Genomic DNA, 15587 nt, shown 5'->3' with positions numbered 1-15587 from the left:
CGAGCAGCTGCTGCATGGTAGCAACAGTCCATTAAGTTGTGCCCATTCTATCGCCCTGACTCCTCTGTTGTGGTTGTTGGGGTTGTACCACTTGCAGCATCACACTCATGCTATCAAAGATGTCTGACTTCATGAAACATTTTAATACACCTTTTGTAAGCCTGGCTTTTGTCCTGAATTTTCTCTGTATCCCCTACACTCTTTCCAATGAAAAAACAGCAGCAGAAGCCACATTAGTGTTGATCAGACATTTTACAGCTACAATATCCAGAATTTCTGACTGCATCCATGACTGCAGCATCAAAACATTCTCATACAGTCTCTTCTCCTCCATTTGTGAGCTCTCCAGACTGCTCAGGGTGGCACTGAAAAGTCTAAAAGTTTGAGGGGAAAAAAAATAAAAAAGGAAAGAAAAAAAGAAAGATCTAATTCTGAGAGAGTTGTTTCCTCTCCACTCCCACACTCCAGCCAGGCCAAACTTGTTTACACCACCAAAGCCAAATGCATCCATGTTTTGGTAGACTGACCTTTGCTTTCACAAACAGGGCTGTCATGATGACTGCGTAAATGAAGAGGAATCCATCCAGTAAATAGCAGAGCCTGGGGTCTGTCAGTCCAAGAACTGGGACAGCATCTGGACAGAAACATCAGAGACATCAACAAACAAGGCTGTACCACTGGGTGCCATCAGGCATAAACATGGCATAGTGCTTCATGAAAAAATATCCAGTAGGAGGGCAGGTCTGTCCATTTGCCAAGGAGAGAGGAACCTGAATAGCAATCACAGGATTCCTTAGTTCAGAAGGTGTGCTGGGTTACACCCATCCAGGGGAGGGAGGGGAGGGTTGTGAGAGCCCTGCTTCTCACAGGGGACAAAAGAAAGCTGATCCAGGTGGACTTGGCTTCCCTCTCCCAGGAGGAGAGGGTCCCCAGGGTCTGAGTTGGTCTGTTCCTCTCCCCCTTCCTGTACAGCAAGACTATAAAGCTGGGGTCATGGTGGCAGCTTTTGCTTTGCTCCTGCCTGGCCTGTTTGAAAGGACCAACAGCTGCTGCAGGCCTGATCCTCTCCCTGCCACATCCACACTTCTCTAAAGGACTGAAATCCACATACATTGAGGCCATCCAAATCTGGTGTTGTATATTCTCCTATTCATCCTTATTCCTTACCCTTGTAACCCCTCCGTGTTATTGCTATATATATATTTTGTTAAAACATTTACTTCTTCTACTTCCAAACTGACTCCAGATGATTTTTTGGTAGATTGAACTCCAGTTAAGGCTTAAACCACCACAGAAGGAATCACTGGAAGTCCAACCCTCTCTCTAAACGGTGTCATTTAGACTGGGCTGTCCATGACATCAGTCAGTTGAGTCAGATTATCTCCAAGGGTGGAAATGTTTGCAGCCCTCCTCAAGTAATACAGGACATTTTACCCACAGTTTCCCACCCACAGAGTCCAAGCCCTGCTCCCTGCAGCTCCCGGGGGGGTGTCAGGGAGCAAGCACTGCATGTGCAGGGAGATAACAAGGATTGCTAGCACCACAGTTACTGCAAGAAAGCCTCACACAGAGCATTTGTTTTCTGGGAAAGCCCAGCAGCACCTCCTGCACAGATCAATTACTGGGCCTGGTTAAGGATTCTTCCATCAAACTTGCATGTGTGTGAGAAAATATCTCCATTTGGACAAAACTTTAGGGAAGGGGTTCTCAGGATGAGATTTTGTGCTGAATGAAAGGATTGACAGCAGCATAGCTGGCTGGAGTTCCAGGCTGAAATCCTTACGCTATTCAAAAGGGGAATTTGAGGATGCACCTCACGCCCCAGGTTATATAATGTAAGTGCAAAACTGCAGTGTCTTCTCTCTGAGGGTTTTCTTGGCCTCCCAGTTTGGGGATTTCAGATTCCATTAACTAGGAGAAGGGAACTGTGGATAGAAGAGACAGACTTTCAACCTCATATGTCAGGGGGACAGTCGTGCGAAATCCTGATGTGCTTTTGGTTAGAGAAGGAGGTTTTAAACGTGAATTCCTTGCACAGGAACCTCAGCTGGCTGCTGCTTGTTAGACGGGATCATCCCTAGGAGATTTTTTATCATTATTATTTGTTATTTTACAGAAGTGCCAAATTTTTCCTGAGGCAGAAAAATTTGCTACTGCCCTAATTGAGAGCTCAAACAAACTGCTACTCAGAAGACACTGACATTCGTATTCCACTCAGCACTGCATATATTAATACTCTGACAACATGAAGCTGGGCACAGTGATATTGCGGGTTTTCAGCAGCTGAAACTTATGAAAGTGCCCCTGGATCAGTTGATAAGGATGTCATGTTAACACAGGTAGCTAAAAAAAAACCCAAGTTTAAAAAAATCAAAGCAATTCAGGTCAAGAAGACTCTGTAACTGCACAGCTAATGCAGCTCAGCTCCATGCCTGTGTAACTACGCAGCTAACGCAGCTCCACTCCATGCCGCTGTTACTACACAGCTAATGCAGTTCAGGTCCATGCCTGTGTAACTACACAGCTAACGCAGCTCAGCTCCACGCCTGTGTAACTGCACAGCTAATGAAGCTCAGCTCCATGCCCATGTAACTGCACAGCTAACGCAGCTCAGCTCCATGCCCGTGTAACTGCACAGCTAACGCAGCTCCACTCCATGCCTCTGTTACTACAGAGCTAATGCAGTTCAGGTCCATGCCTGTGTAACTACACAGCTAACTCAGCTCAGCTCCACGCCCGTGTAACTGCACAGCTAACGCGGCTCAGCTCCATGCCCGTGTAACTACACAGCTAACACAGCTCAGGTCCATGCCTGTGTAACTGCACAGCTAACGCGGCTCAGCTCCATGCCTGTGTAACTGCACAGCTAACGCGGCTCAGCTCCATGCCTGGGTAACTGCACAGCTAACGCGGCTCAGGTCCATGCCTGGGTAACTGCACAGCTAACGCGGCTCAGGTCCATGCCTCTGTAACTGCACAGCTAACGCAGCTCAGGTCCATGCCTCTGTAACTGCACAGCTAACGCAGCTCAGCTCCATGCCTCTGTAACTGCACAGCTAACGCAGCTCAGCTCCATGCCTGGGTAACTGCACAGCTAATGCAGCTCAGCTCCATGCCTCTGTAACTGCACAGCTAACGCAGCTCAGCTCCATGCCTGTGTAACTGCACAGCTAACGCAGCTCAGCTCCATGCCTCTGTAACTGCACAGCTAACGCAGCTCAGCTCCATGCCTGTGTAACTGCACAGCTAACGCAGCTCAGCTCCATGCCTCTGTAACTGCACAGCTAACGCAGCTCAGCTCCATGCCTGTGTAACTGCACAGCTAACGCAGCGCAGGTCCATGCCTGGGTAACTGCACAGCTAACGCAGCGCAGGTCCATGCCTGGGTAACTGCACAGCTAACGCGGCTCAGGTCCATGCCTGTGTAACTGCACAGCTAACGCGGCTCAGGTCCATGCCTCTGTAACTGCACAGCTAACGCGGCTCAGCTCCATGCCTCTGTAACTGCACAGCTAACGCAGCTCAGCTCCATGTCTCTGTAACTGCACAGCTAACGCAGCTCAGGTCCATGCCTGTGTAACTGCACAGCTAACGCAGCTCAGCTCCATGCCTGGGTAACTGCACAGCTAATGCAGTGCAGGTCCATGCCTGTGTAACTGCACAGCTAACGCGGCTCAGGTCCATGCCTGTGTAACTGCACAGCTAACGCGGCTCAGGTCCATGCCTGTGTAACTGCACAGCTAACGCAGCTCAGCTCCATGCCTGTGTAACTGCACAGCTAACGCAGCTCAGCTCCATGCCTGTGTAACTGCACAGCTAACGCAGCTCACGTCCATGCCTGTGTAACTGCACAGCTAACGCGGCTCAGCTCCATGCCTGTGTAACTGCACAGCTAACGCGGTTCAGGTCCATGCCTGTGTAACTGCACAGCTAACGCGGCTCAGGTCCATGCCTGTGTAACTGCACAGCTAACGCAGCTCAGCTCCATGCCTGTGTAACTACGCAGCTAACGCAGCTCCACTCCATGCCGCTGTTACTACACAGCTAATGCAGTTCAGGTCCATGCCTGTGTAACTACACAGCTAACGCAGCTCAGCTCCACGCCTGTGTAACTGCACAGCTAATGAAGCTCAGCTCCATGCCCATGTAACTGCACAGCTAACGCAGCTCAGCTCCATGCCTGGGTAACTGCACAGCTAATGCAGTGCAGGTCCATGCCTGTGTAACTGCACAGCTAACGCGGCTCAGGTCCATGCCTGTGTAACTACACAGCTAACTCAGCTCAGCTCCACGCCCGTGTAACTGCACAGCTAACGCGGCTCAGCTCCATGCCCGTGTAACTACACAGCTAACACAGCTCAGATCCATGCCTGTGTAACTGCACAGCTAACGCGGCTCAGCTCCATGCCTGCGTAACTGCACAGCTAACGCAGCTCAGCTCCATGCCTGCGTAACTGCACAGCTAACGCAGCTCAGCTCCATGCCTCTGTAACTGCACAGCTAATGCAGCTCAGCTCCATGCCTCTGTAACTGCACAGCTAACGCAGCTCAGCTCCATGCCTCTGTAACTACCGCAGCTAATGCAGTTCAAGGTCCATGTCCAAAAGAAAAGCTGTGTTCCAGAGTTATTAAAAGTTCATATGTTTTTAAAATACCTAAAAATGAATCTGAGATGTGTTTGTTAAAGAGATTTGGCAGGAGTTCAAACGTGAAAGGCAAGAATGATTAAAAGCCTGTGAAGCCCTTCGAAGAAGATAGATTGAAAAGAGCTTGTATGGTTCCTCTCCTCCCAAAGGTGAGCAAACTATGGCAACTCGCATTTACCACATGTGAGGGAGCGTAGTTGAACCACTGTGGTGGGTTGGAATTTCCCACTACATTAAGTAAAGCACAACCAGCTCAGCTGGAAAGCAAATGGAAGCTGTAATTACAAAGCAAGATCTACACTCTACAATGGAATGTAGTGAATGTGTACAAAATAGGAGTTACAATATTATACAGGTATTTACAGTCAGAAAATAGCCTGAAAACCCCCCCATGTCAAAACTGACCAGGGAAGTTACTCCACTCCCCCCCAAACTACCTCCTTCCCCCCTATATTTAGAAGACAGTAAGAGAGCCATTAGAAGGAATGTTAGTTCCTATCTGCAAGGTCAGCTAGCAGTGATTAAATCCTCCCCAGCCAAGCAGATCAGCCAAGCAGCTAGAGAAGAAGGAGGAATGCAGCTGAAAGTAAAAATGTGTGAGACTGTAACGGTACAGCTGCATCCATTGCACACATTCTAGCCAATGAAATTTCTTTAGAATAATCTTTTGTTTCCTTTGTACACCCAGTTGTGAATTGTTTGTATTTTTCTACTTTTCTGCTCGAAATCCGCAGCTAACTTTTAAAGGCATAGCCTAAAACTGCCACAAGTGCTCAGTGCAGTGCTTCAAGGTACTGAGTTACTACAGTGGGAGCAGGACCATCCTGCAAGCTGACCCATCATGCTCAGATAATCACTTCATTGGAAGGAAGGCTCTGGCAGCTCAGGCTGAGTGCCTCCTGTTCCTGTCACACAAGCTTCATCTCAGGTGTCCCAAGGGTGCAGCCCAGGAGGTGGACACAGGAAGCTGTGTATTTCATATCCATAATATCCTGTGCCCTATAAATCCAGCTGCAAAGTCTTTCTCTTCCTCTTCCTTCCCTCTCTGTTCCCATGGGAGATGCTCCCTATTAGGTAATGCTGGGGGAGTATCTCAAGGCCTCTTAGTCCTGGCTAGGCCTAATGCCAGGAGGAGAAGGGGGAGGGGCAGCCTCAGACCTGGCCAGCCTGAGACCAGCCTAGCAGTGGGGGAGAAGGAAGAGCCCTGGAGGCTTTGGGTATACCCTCAGGTGGGGACATGGGATTGTTGGGAGGCTTTTGGGTGTGCTGGGAGGGACTGTGTATGCTTTGGGACTCTTTCGTCACTATGCTTTGTAGCTTCTGTACAACACTTGCTGCTTTTCCATTTCAGCTTTCCATCACTTTGCACTCCATTTGTGTGATGAGTGCCATCCTTTTGCCCCTGTCAGGAGCAAGAGAGGATCTGCCTGGCCTCAAACTAGGACAAAGCTGCAGATGACATCCAAGCAGTATGCACTCACCACCAGGAGGAAGTCTCCTTCACAGAAATAAAGTTAGTGATGGCGACCTGTCACACTGTTCAAGTGTACAGTTTGTATAAAGCATGACTGAAAAGCCATGTGTGGATGCTTGGTAATGTAACTGTCAATTCTCAAGCAGATGTTGCTGCTGTCACTGTTCCCACTGACAGCCTAACACAGCCAGAAAAAAACCCTCAACATTTCCAAACAGCAGATTTGTTTGCTTGTCTGAACTAGGAGTTGTTCTTCCTTTTTTTCCATTCCCCAGTCATGAGTTTAGAAACAAATTCATGGAAATAATTTAAGATACTAGATATTTTTCCTTCTTCCCCTCCTACTTCTCTTATTTTAGAAATAAGGCTCAAAGCATTTCCTAAACAATAACCTTCACTACATTTTTTTTCACAGTTATGAAACCTGATATGCACAGGATAAACAGAGACAAAGAGACTGAGTTATTTGCCCAACATCGTAGGGTAAGCCAACAAAAAACTGATATTAGCTTCCTAGAGTTGTTCTTCTCAACACCCACAGGACAATATTTTATGCCAGAGTTGTTTCAACACAAAACCAGCTTGAAGCACATTAGACTTGGTAGCTGAAGTGCAGCATTTGGGAACGCAGCTGTACCACATCCAGAGGCAATTTGTTTCTGGCAGCAATTCAGGTGCTTTCATGCAGTGCAGCAGTCTGCCCCAGCATACCCTGGCCTCAAGCCAGATGTGTCCAGAAGCAGCTACAGGGTTTTCCAGGACTGTGCCCAGATCAGAAATATAACACAAGGAAGGCAAGGAGCCCAGCCCAGAGCCAGGAAGCTTAGGAGCAGCTGAGATGCTGCTGAAGAAGGCTTTGGGGATCTTGGCCCCGATTCCCATTCTCCTGCACCAAAGCAGAGCCAAAGCACAGCATATTCACACTGGTATCTCAAGTTCAGTGTTTCTAGCACTAATAAGCTCCCTAGACCAGGATGACCTAGAGCAGGAGACGCAGGGGACTATGGAAAAATCAAGAGCTGAAGCTCTGTGTCAACCGTGGTCAACCTTGGTCTGCTGCAGAACTAACGAAGTGCCTGCATGGTGCTTATCTGGGGCAGCCTGGCCTTCAGCATCCCAGGCAATGGATCACAACTCCTCAGTGAGGGAAATTCTGCCAGGTACAGCACAATGGTAAAACCCAGTGTTGAGAAGCAAAGCAAGAAAATTAGCTGACGTCTCTTCCTTGATATGTTTGATTTCTGGCTTTTCTTTTTCCTTTTTTAATTTTTTTTTCTCCCAATAACACACAAGCAAGGGTACAAAACACTTTCTAATCAGTAACCTCTGCAACAGCTTTCCAGATTAGAAATTGAGAGAAGTCTGTTGAAACAGATGTCAGAGATTCAAAGCAGTTAAAACAGTTAGCACCCCTTCATGTGAACAGGATCAGTTCAGTGGTTTAGATCACTTGGGCAGGGGGTTACTGCCTCTTCAGTATGTGCATAACAAGGACAAACACAGGGTCAGTCCCTTAGGCACCACCAAAACCTACTCTCTGCCCCTCATCAGCCCTGAGTGGAGGTTTGGGAGGCTGAGACCTAGGCCACATCACTGAAGTGGATGGGCTGTTGATGGGCAGACCCAAGCCTGCAAGGTTTGAGGGAGCTGTGACACTGAGCTGCCTCACACAGAGCAAAGCACAAATAAAACACATTCCACTGAAAATTCCCACTCTCTTAATCATAGAATCAGTAAGGTTGGAAAAGACCTCAGAAATCATCAAGTCCAACCTGTCACCCAACACCTCATGACTAACTAAACCATGGCTTCAAGTGCCACACGCCTTTGAACACCTCCAGGGATGGGGACTCCACCACCTCCCTGGGCAGCACATTCCAATGGCCAATTACTCTTTCTGGGGAGAACTTTCTCCTCACCTCAAGCCTAAACTTCTCCTGGTGCAGCTTGAGACTGTGTCCTCTTGTTGTGGTGCTGGTTGCCTGGGAGAAGAGACCAACCCCCACCTGGCTACAATCTCCCTTCAGGGAGTTGTAGACAGCAATAAGGTCTCCCCTGAGCCTCCTCTTCTCCAGGCTAAACAACCCCAGCTCCCTCAGCCTCTCCTCACAGGGCTGTGCTCAAGGCCTCTCACCAGCCTCATTGCCCTTCTCTGGACACGTTCAAGAGTCTCAATGTGATGTTGGGGAGGGGGGGTGTGTGTGGAATTTCAACCCACCACACAACAGTAAGCATTTTTAAATCTGTTTAGGAGTTTGCAGAGAAGCGATGACATGCTTCGTACAAGGAGCTGACACAGGCTGAGTAAGGACTGACAGAGCCATCGCAAATGAGGTGGCAGGAAAGGAGACTGAATCAGTTAGAGATGCACTACCTTTCGTTACAAGGTTGCCAGCCATTCTCAATCCCAAATCCCCAGTGCCTGCCCTCACAGTTGAGATTTTTTCCTCAAACCGGGCTTCTGCTGAGAAGCTTCTTGCTAGCCCCTCCTCCTTCCAAAGCCTGGACTTCTGTTCCCTTTCCTCCTCTCCTGCCACTCAGCAATGCAGCCCTGCTTCTTCTGTGCCCAGGCACTCTTGTTTGTGCACACACGTGCCCATACTCCATGCTGGCAAACCTTCCTCTACCTGCCGCACCATGACAGCCCCAGGCAGCGCTGCCAGCACCCCTGCAAAACCCTGCTGGGGCCCTTTTACTTTGTAAAGGCAGAGGACAAAAAAACCTACAAAATAATTAAAGAAAAGGCAACTCACACCAGCTGCTAGTGACGACCAAGTGAGAAAAAACCCTCTAGCAACAGACCGTCAGTAACCAAAGGAGAGGAAGCCCGAGGGCCAGCGAGGGAGGCCTTCTGCAGGCGCTGGCCCCCGCAGTGCTGTGCGGCAGCCCACCCTGCGCGGTGCAGTTTCGGAGAGCAGTTTCAACCCCCTGGCTCAGGCCCAGCCCCAGATTTCCTGCATGTGCCTGTGGGTTTTTCTCTACTCACGTGTCCACCTGCTGCCTGCATGTGCCACCAGCCACCCCCTGCTCCAGGCTCAGAGAACACTGGGGGTTCCTAAAATCCGTACCCAGAGTCACCCAGTCTGCTCCAATAAAATGGCACCCTTTGCCGATGCTGCCCTCCAAAGCTGCCCTGGGGCCTGGTCCTCAGGGCTGATGAGATTCTACTGCCAACTCAATTTGCCAGTCCCAATGGGGATCTGCTGAAGGGAATCACTGAAATGCAGCCTGGACCCTTGAAACATGCCAGTGCATTGCTTTTTAATAGGATTTCCCCCCTCCAACATTTTTAGTGTGTATCTGGATCGAGTTAGACCATGATTCCTGGTAACAGTTTAAGACATACAGACCATAAAAGCTGAGCTAAATTCAGGTCACATCTGTCCACCACAAAATTTTTTCTCTCCCATGGTCCTCATCAAGTGATTCATCTAAGAGTTTTATTTTTAGTGATTACCACAACTCAGTAACACTGTTACAAATGAAGAGCTTTATCTGCCTTAAAACTGAGTTTCTCAGCAAAGCTGATGAAACAAATCCCAGCATAAGAGATTTGTTGATTCAACTTCAGTTCCTTGCAAAGCTGTTTAAGGACAGACATTGTAGTACCCTCTCTCAACAACACAGCTGCCACTGCTGCACTTTGGGGTGAAGCAGGCAGCACTTCTCAGATGCCACCGCTCTCCACCAGCAGCGATCCAAGGGACTCACATCAGTGTTGATATGACTATGAGGTAGAACATTGCTCTGTAGGGAGGAAGTTCCTGAAGCCACCATTCCCATCACTATTTCACTAAGTTCTTCACCATGAGAGTGGTGAAGCCCTGGAATGGGTTGTCCAGGGAGGTGGTTGAGGCCCCGTCCCTGGAGGTGTTTAAGCCCAGGCTGGATGAGGCTCTGGCCAGCCTGATGTAGTGTGGGGTGTCCCTGCCCATGGCAGGGGCGTTGGAACTAGATGATCCTTGTGGTCCCTTCCAACCCTGACTGATATACTATGATACTATGACTCAGGGTCACTGCATGCTGTGCACCTCGCTTCTACACCTTATCTTCCAAACACCTTCTGCTGCAGGTTTGTGTTTCCAGACCCTGCCAAGTTACAGATTCCACAGCTGCACATGCTGCTGCTGCCACCACACTGCACATCAGGCATTTGCTGAGGTTGAAGGCAGGGAGATGCTGGACACAATGGAACTTGCCTCACTGCCACTGGCTGAAAGCAAGATGCTGAACACCAGAGCTGCCTGGGCTCAAGGAATAAAGGAGGGAGATGAGCACTCCACTTCAAGTACATACAGGCTTTCATCTGAAGAGACAGCCCAGACTAAATACCAGACTAAAGTCACCTAAAATTATGAAAGATAATCCTGTTCATAAAGAACATATGCATCCTGGGGTTTATTTATTTATGTTTCTCTGTGTTTTACTTACAACTATTAAACAAGCTCCAAGACTGAAGAAGCAGAGGCAAAATCCTCCCTCACAGAAAGAGGCTCCTCCATGCCACTGACTGGGCACTTGGCTAGAAAAATCTGAGCAAAAATAACTGAGGGAAGAAAAGGCCTGGACTGTACCAGGCATGGCATATTAACGGGTCAGATGTAGTGACTGGCACGGTAGCCAGTTAACACAAATGAGTGAAGGAAAGACATCTCTTGTATCAAGCCAAGTATGTGAAGTCAGGAAGCTTCTCCCTTTATGTGGAGACTAAAAATAGCCCTGTTGGTCATTAAATTGTATTAAGATTACAGGAGAATATCTGCAAAAGCAAGAGAACAAAGGAAAGCCAGCAGGCTTGTAACACAGGAAGATACAACAACCGTACCACAGCAAAACGCCACTGAGCTTGCTGCCTGAATAAATAACCTTCCAGGTTTGTCTTTTCACACCAGCCAGTTGCCTTGACAAGAAAGTTAAAAGCTGTTTACATTACTGGGATTGTTGTTAGTTTGTTTTTTAAAACTCATCACCAGTTTCTTTAACACTGAGGAAGACTCTTGTATTTGTCACCAATACACCATTACATACTTATGAAACATAACATGGCCAAAAGCACAGCTTATTCCAGTGATATTCAACATGATGGTTTGCTGTTGTCCTCAGATTTAAAGCCAAGAAGCAAACTGCTGATATGATCAGGATTCAGGTTACAGTACCAGGCACTGTGCAGACAGAACAATTACATTTTAAAAAGGAAAGCATTCCAGCTCATTAACTTCCATTTTTTATGACAAAGAAAGTTAGCACTATGGAAACATGAGATCACATTAAAATGCTTTAGGATCCTCATGACTCCTCCATATACCTACCAGCAGTACCAGGAGAAGTGGACTCATACTAGGAGTAGGAAGGGAGGCACTATCACAAAGTTAAATGAATGCAAGTTTCTTTCTGATTTATTTGGGAAGAAATAGATTCAAAAGAAGGAAAAGCTTATAATGCTACAAAGTGCCAAATCTTTTCTAGCATGTCAAGGAGTAAAACTCTACTGGCAAGACCAGGGTGCTGCAACAGGAGCAAGACAGAAAGATCTCCAACCACTGCCTAATTTGTGGAAAGAGGACCTGCTGTGTGCAGAGAGCAACAAGAAATGGTCTACCTTTCCAGTCTGAAGATGAAGATTAACTTTTAACATGTCATTAAATAAGGCAATCTTTCACCCTCCAAATCCTTCCACTGCCTCATTAGAAACAGGAGAGTGCCTTGCTCATCTCTGGAAGGGGACTCCTTGCTTCATCAAAACAGTCATTCTCAGAAAAAGCAACTGCTTTCATTTCTCAGTTTTGCAAGAATTTGGAGCAAAGGGCTTTCCTGAAACAAACCTGATGTTGCCTCCTAGAGACAACAAACCATGCATAGGTTGACTGCAGAACCTAGATATTGAACAAGCTCAGGTGACAGATGAAAGTCATACAGCTTTCTCAGCTTTTGTAGGGACTGTAAATTAGACATGTATGCTTTTACTAGACTGATCTTCACCAAAGAGAGCTGAAATTTAACTAGCAAAAGATGTTCCTTGATGCAAATTTTCTATTGTCTAAACCGATTTGGTATTGTGTCCCAGGAGGCAAGACTCATTATTTAAATAATTGTTTCCAGGCCACTTAACCCTTCCCCTACCAATTTCATAGTATCATAGTATCAGTCAGGGTTGGAAGGGACCACAAGGATCATCTAGTTCCAACCCCCCTGCCAGAGGCAGGGACACCCCACACTAGATCAGGCTGGCTAGAGCCTCATCCAGCCTGGGCTTAAACACCTCCAGGGACGGGGCCTCAACCACCTCCCTGGACAACCGATTCCAGGGCTTCACCACTCTCCTGGTGAACTTTGTCCCAAACCAGTAATTCACTCCAGACTGATTTGCCATTAGGTAGCCTTTTCATGCTGAGCTTCTACAACCCAATGTGTACCATGGAGAGATGCTTAAAAGAATTCAGTTTACATATCTTGGCTCACTGGGAATCCCAAAGTGACTGATTACGTGTCATGAGGCCAGAGAAAGAGACACTAAGTCAGGCACGAGAAGCTGCTGATCGCAATCAGATGTATCTCCGTTCAGTGAGCACCCCACAGACTTGCAGAGGTTTCCCTAGCACTCTAAATGAGCTCTTTTAAATTAGACTTTACAACAAGCGGTGGAAGTGTGGTTATGCTTAACAGCTCGCAGCTAGCTCACTGCTGATGGCTCCAACAATCAAATATACTGGTAACATGAAGAAGAGTTCCCAACTGGAACATTTATGAGGCAACCCCTGCTCCCTTTTATCCTAGTTTCAGACTTTGCAAAGTCATTAAGCTTATGCTGGCTATCACTATTGGCAGGAAATGGCTTTCTACAAGCTGAGTAATAAAGTAATAGAAAGATATGTGCACAAAATACTCAGTCAGCAAGCACAGACTTAGCAGTGGATTTTCTTCTTGTCTCAGTGTTAATGCAGGGAAGGACTACTCTGATTTCACCACTGGTGTCAAACTGAGCACAGAGGTGCAGAAGCCAAACAAAAGACCTAACAGGGCTGTTTTGTCACAGGTTGATCCTATTTCCAACTGTCTTGATCAGAGAAGGAAAGTGGGAAAATTCTCCATAACAACAATGCAAGCTAAGGGTGGAGGTACTGGAGGGAGAATTGCAACTACAAGGCTATTCAGAGGCCTAAGTTAGCCCATGAGCAATTCCTTGTGTAATACAGCCAACATGGACCAAAGCTGCAACAGTAACCATTCCTGATGTACAGTCAAAGCTAGGACTGCACGCTCACCACAGGTAATCTTACTAGGATGAAACTGGTTTTCCATGATCAATCTCCACCTAAGCTCACTAACACTACCAGATCTAATCCACACCAGAAGAGGCAGTGTCAGGAAGTGCACCAAACCCCTAACAATGAAAGTCAAACTTATTAGGTTAAGCCTATAGCAACATTTTGCAAAACCCAGGTGACTGTCCTCCAAGTTTTTCAACACATTCCTCATATAATGTTTTTCAGCAGAAAAATATCATGGCTGAATCATAAGGAAGGTAGATGTGCAATGCTGCAGAAATGTTTCAAGATTTACTTCAGCTCCTCCAGCAGGACAACAAGAAGCAGACTGTTTAAAGACTTGCAAAGAGTGAAGACGTCCCTGTCAAGCAAGCCAATTGCAAGAAGGCTTCTGATGGTGAGGAAATTACTAGAGAACCTTGTCAAGAAGAGAAACAGTTAAAACTGAAGCAGTGGTGGCCTCAGGTTATCAGGCAGGAAGAAGGTTATACCAGCCCAACGGCTGAGGTTCCATGCATTAGTTGTAATAACTACACACACTGGGGAGGGAGGGAGAGGTTTCAGAGCAGACCTTCAGTCCCTCGGAACTGAGTCCCTTACTGGAGAGTCATGAGTGTTGTGTCCTGCCTCTGCTGGAAGATGCACAGGCAGCCATTACATACTGAGCAAAGAGAAGGACTGATTTGGTTAACATTCATTTCCTGCATATTCATTTGGCAGCATTGCTCACCAAAGCTTAGCAATAATAATACCATTGGTGGATATTCCACTCGGAAAAGAACACTCTGACCATTAAGCATCTCACAGGCCTCGGTAAAAAGAGCCAACAGGCCAGTTACCACAAAATGGAAATATCAAACCAAACTGTCCCTGGGTCCTCAACAACACCTCAACAACAAAGGTCTCAGATCAAACCCTAGCTCCACAGATCCTCAGGAACTCCCCTTGAGAAAAAAAAAGGGATTGCTTCTCCCACCTCTGGAATGTTCTTCCTCTAATTTGAGAGCATTCACGTTTTCATGTGCAGCTGAAAGTCTGTGGCACAGTAAAACACTGCTCAAGAGAAAGGACATTAGTCACAGACCTGCAAGTGGGACATGGGCATGGCTTCATGTTCCCATTTACACCTCGCTGCTGCGGTCTGTTTTCCTCTGCCAAGTGACATAACGGTGGCTGATACGCCTCTGTCACCACATTTGATTACAAGCCATCCAAGGGACTACACCCAAGTTTAGAAAACCTCATCTCAGGCTGTATTACAGGATAAGAAAAAAAGGAAAAGGTGATCTTTTGAAACATACCTTCCCATACCTAAGTAGGAAATGGCAGATATTAGATTTGGACTGAATTAGAGACTGCTACAAAGTGATGCATCCCTGGGGGCGGGGATAGAAGGAAAGAATTCCCCTAATGACTTTACATTATACCTTTATTTTGCCACCCATTAGAGAAGAATAACTAAAACTAATATTTTAACTGTCTAAAATATTGAAGTGCTCTCAAGATCTCAGACACTAGGAGTTAGTACCTTCTTAACTGCTTCAGTATTGAGAGGCAGACTTGTGGAAAAAGGCAAAACAAGGGAATAAAAAAAGAGGACCCCAAACACTTATCACAAAGAAAATTTCATATACATTTACAGTAAGAGTTTGAACTTCCCTGTTCCAGTGTTCGTGACTGAGATGAAAGTAAGCATTCTGCTTTGCTCATATGTACAGTGCATGCTAATGATGTTAAAATGTATCAAATTAATCCCAGTTTTAATTCAATAGGTACATTGAAATATATCTGCACACCACCATTAAAAAATGAGAAGTATTAACAGAGATATAGGTTAGCTATCAATCTATTTTTGCAGATCCTAAGTAGAATCATGGAATCAATAAGGTTGGAAAATACCTCAGTGATCATCAGGTCCAACCTGTCACCCAACACCTCATGACTAACTAAACCATGGCACCAAGTGCCATGTCCAATCCCCTCTTGAACACCTCCAGGGATGGGGACTCCACCACCCCCCTGAGCAGCACATTCCAATGGCCAATTACTCTTTCTGGGAAGAACCTTAAGCCTAAACTTCCCCTGGCACAGCTTGAGACTGTGTCCTCTTGTTCTGGTGCTGGTTGCCCGGGAGAAGAGACCAACCCCCACCTGGCTACAACCTCCCTTCAGGGAGTTGTAGACAGCAAGAAGGTCTCCCCT

General features: G+C 46.9%; 1 protein-coding gene across 5 annotated transcripts in view; it reads right to left on the bottom strand.

Annotated features, from left to right (window-relative positions):
* CD247 (CD247 molecule) overlaps positions 1 to 15587 on the bottom strand; it is a 72529-nt gene that overhangs the window by 11301 nt on the left and 45641 nt on the right. For all 5 annotated transcript variants that reach the window (XM_068144673.1, XM_068144674.1, XM_068144670.1 and 2 more), the window contains exon 2: positions 528 to 634. In XM_068144673.1, the coding sequence (XP_068000774.1) occupies positions 528 to 554 (27 nt within the window). In that variant the 5' untranslated portion in view covers positions 555 to 634. The remainder of the gene's footprint in view (positions 1 to 527; positions 635 to 15587) is intronic.

Source organism: Melanerpes formicivorus, unplaced genomic scaffold (genome assembly GCF_026170545.1).
Source record: "Melanerpes formicivorus ecotype bairdi unplaced genomic scaffold, bMelFor1.0.p_v2 SCAF_11, whole genome shotgun sequence".
In the NCBI taxonomy this organism is placed as follows: domain Eukaryota; kingdom Metazoa; phylum Chordata; class Aves; order Piciformes; family Picidae; genus Melanerpes; species Melanerpes formicivorus.
This window is presented reverse-complemented; position numbering and strand designations above follow the sequence as displayed.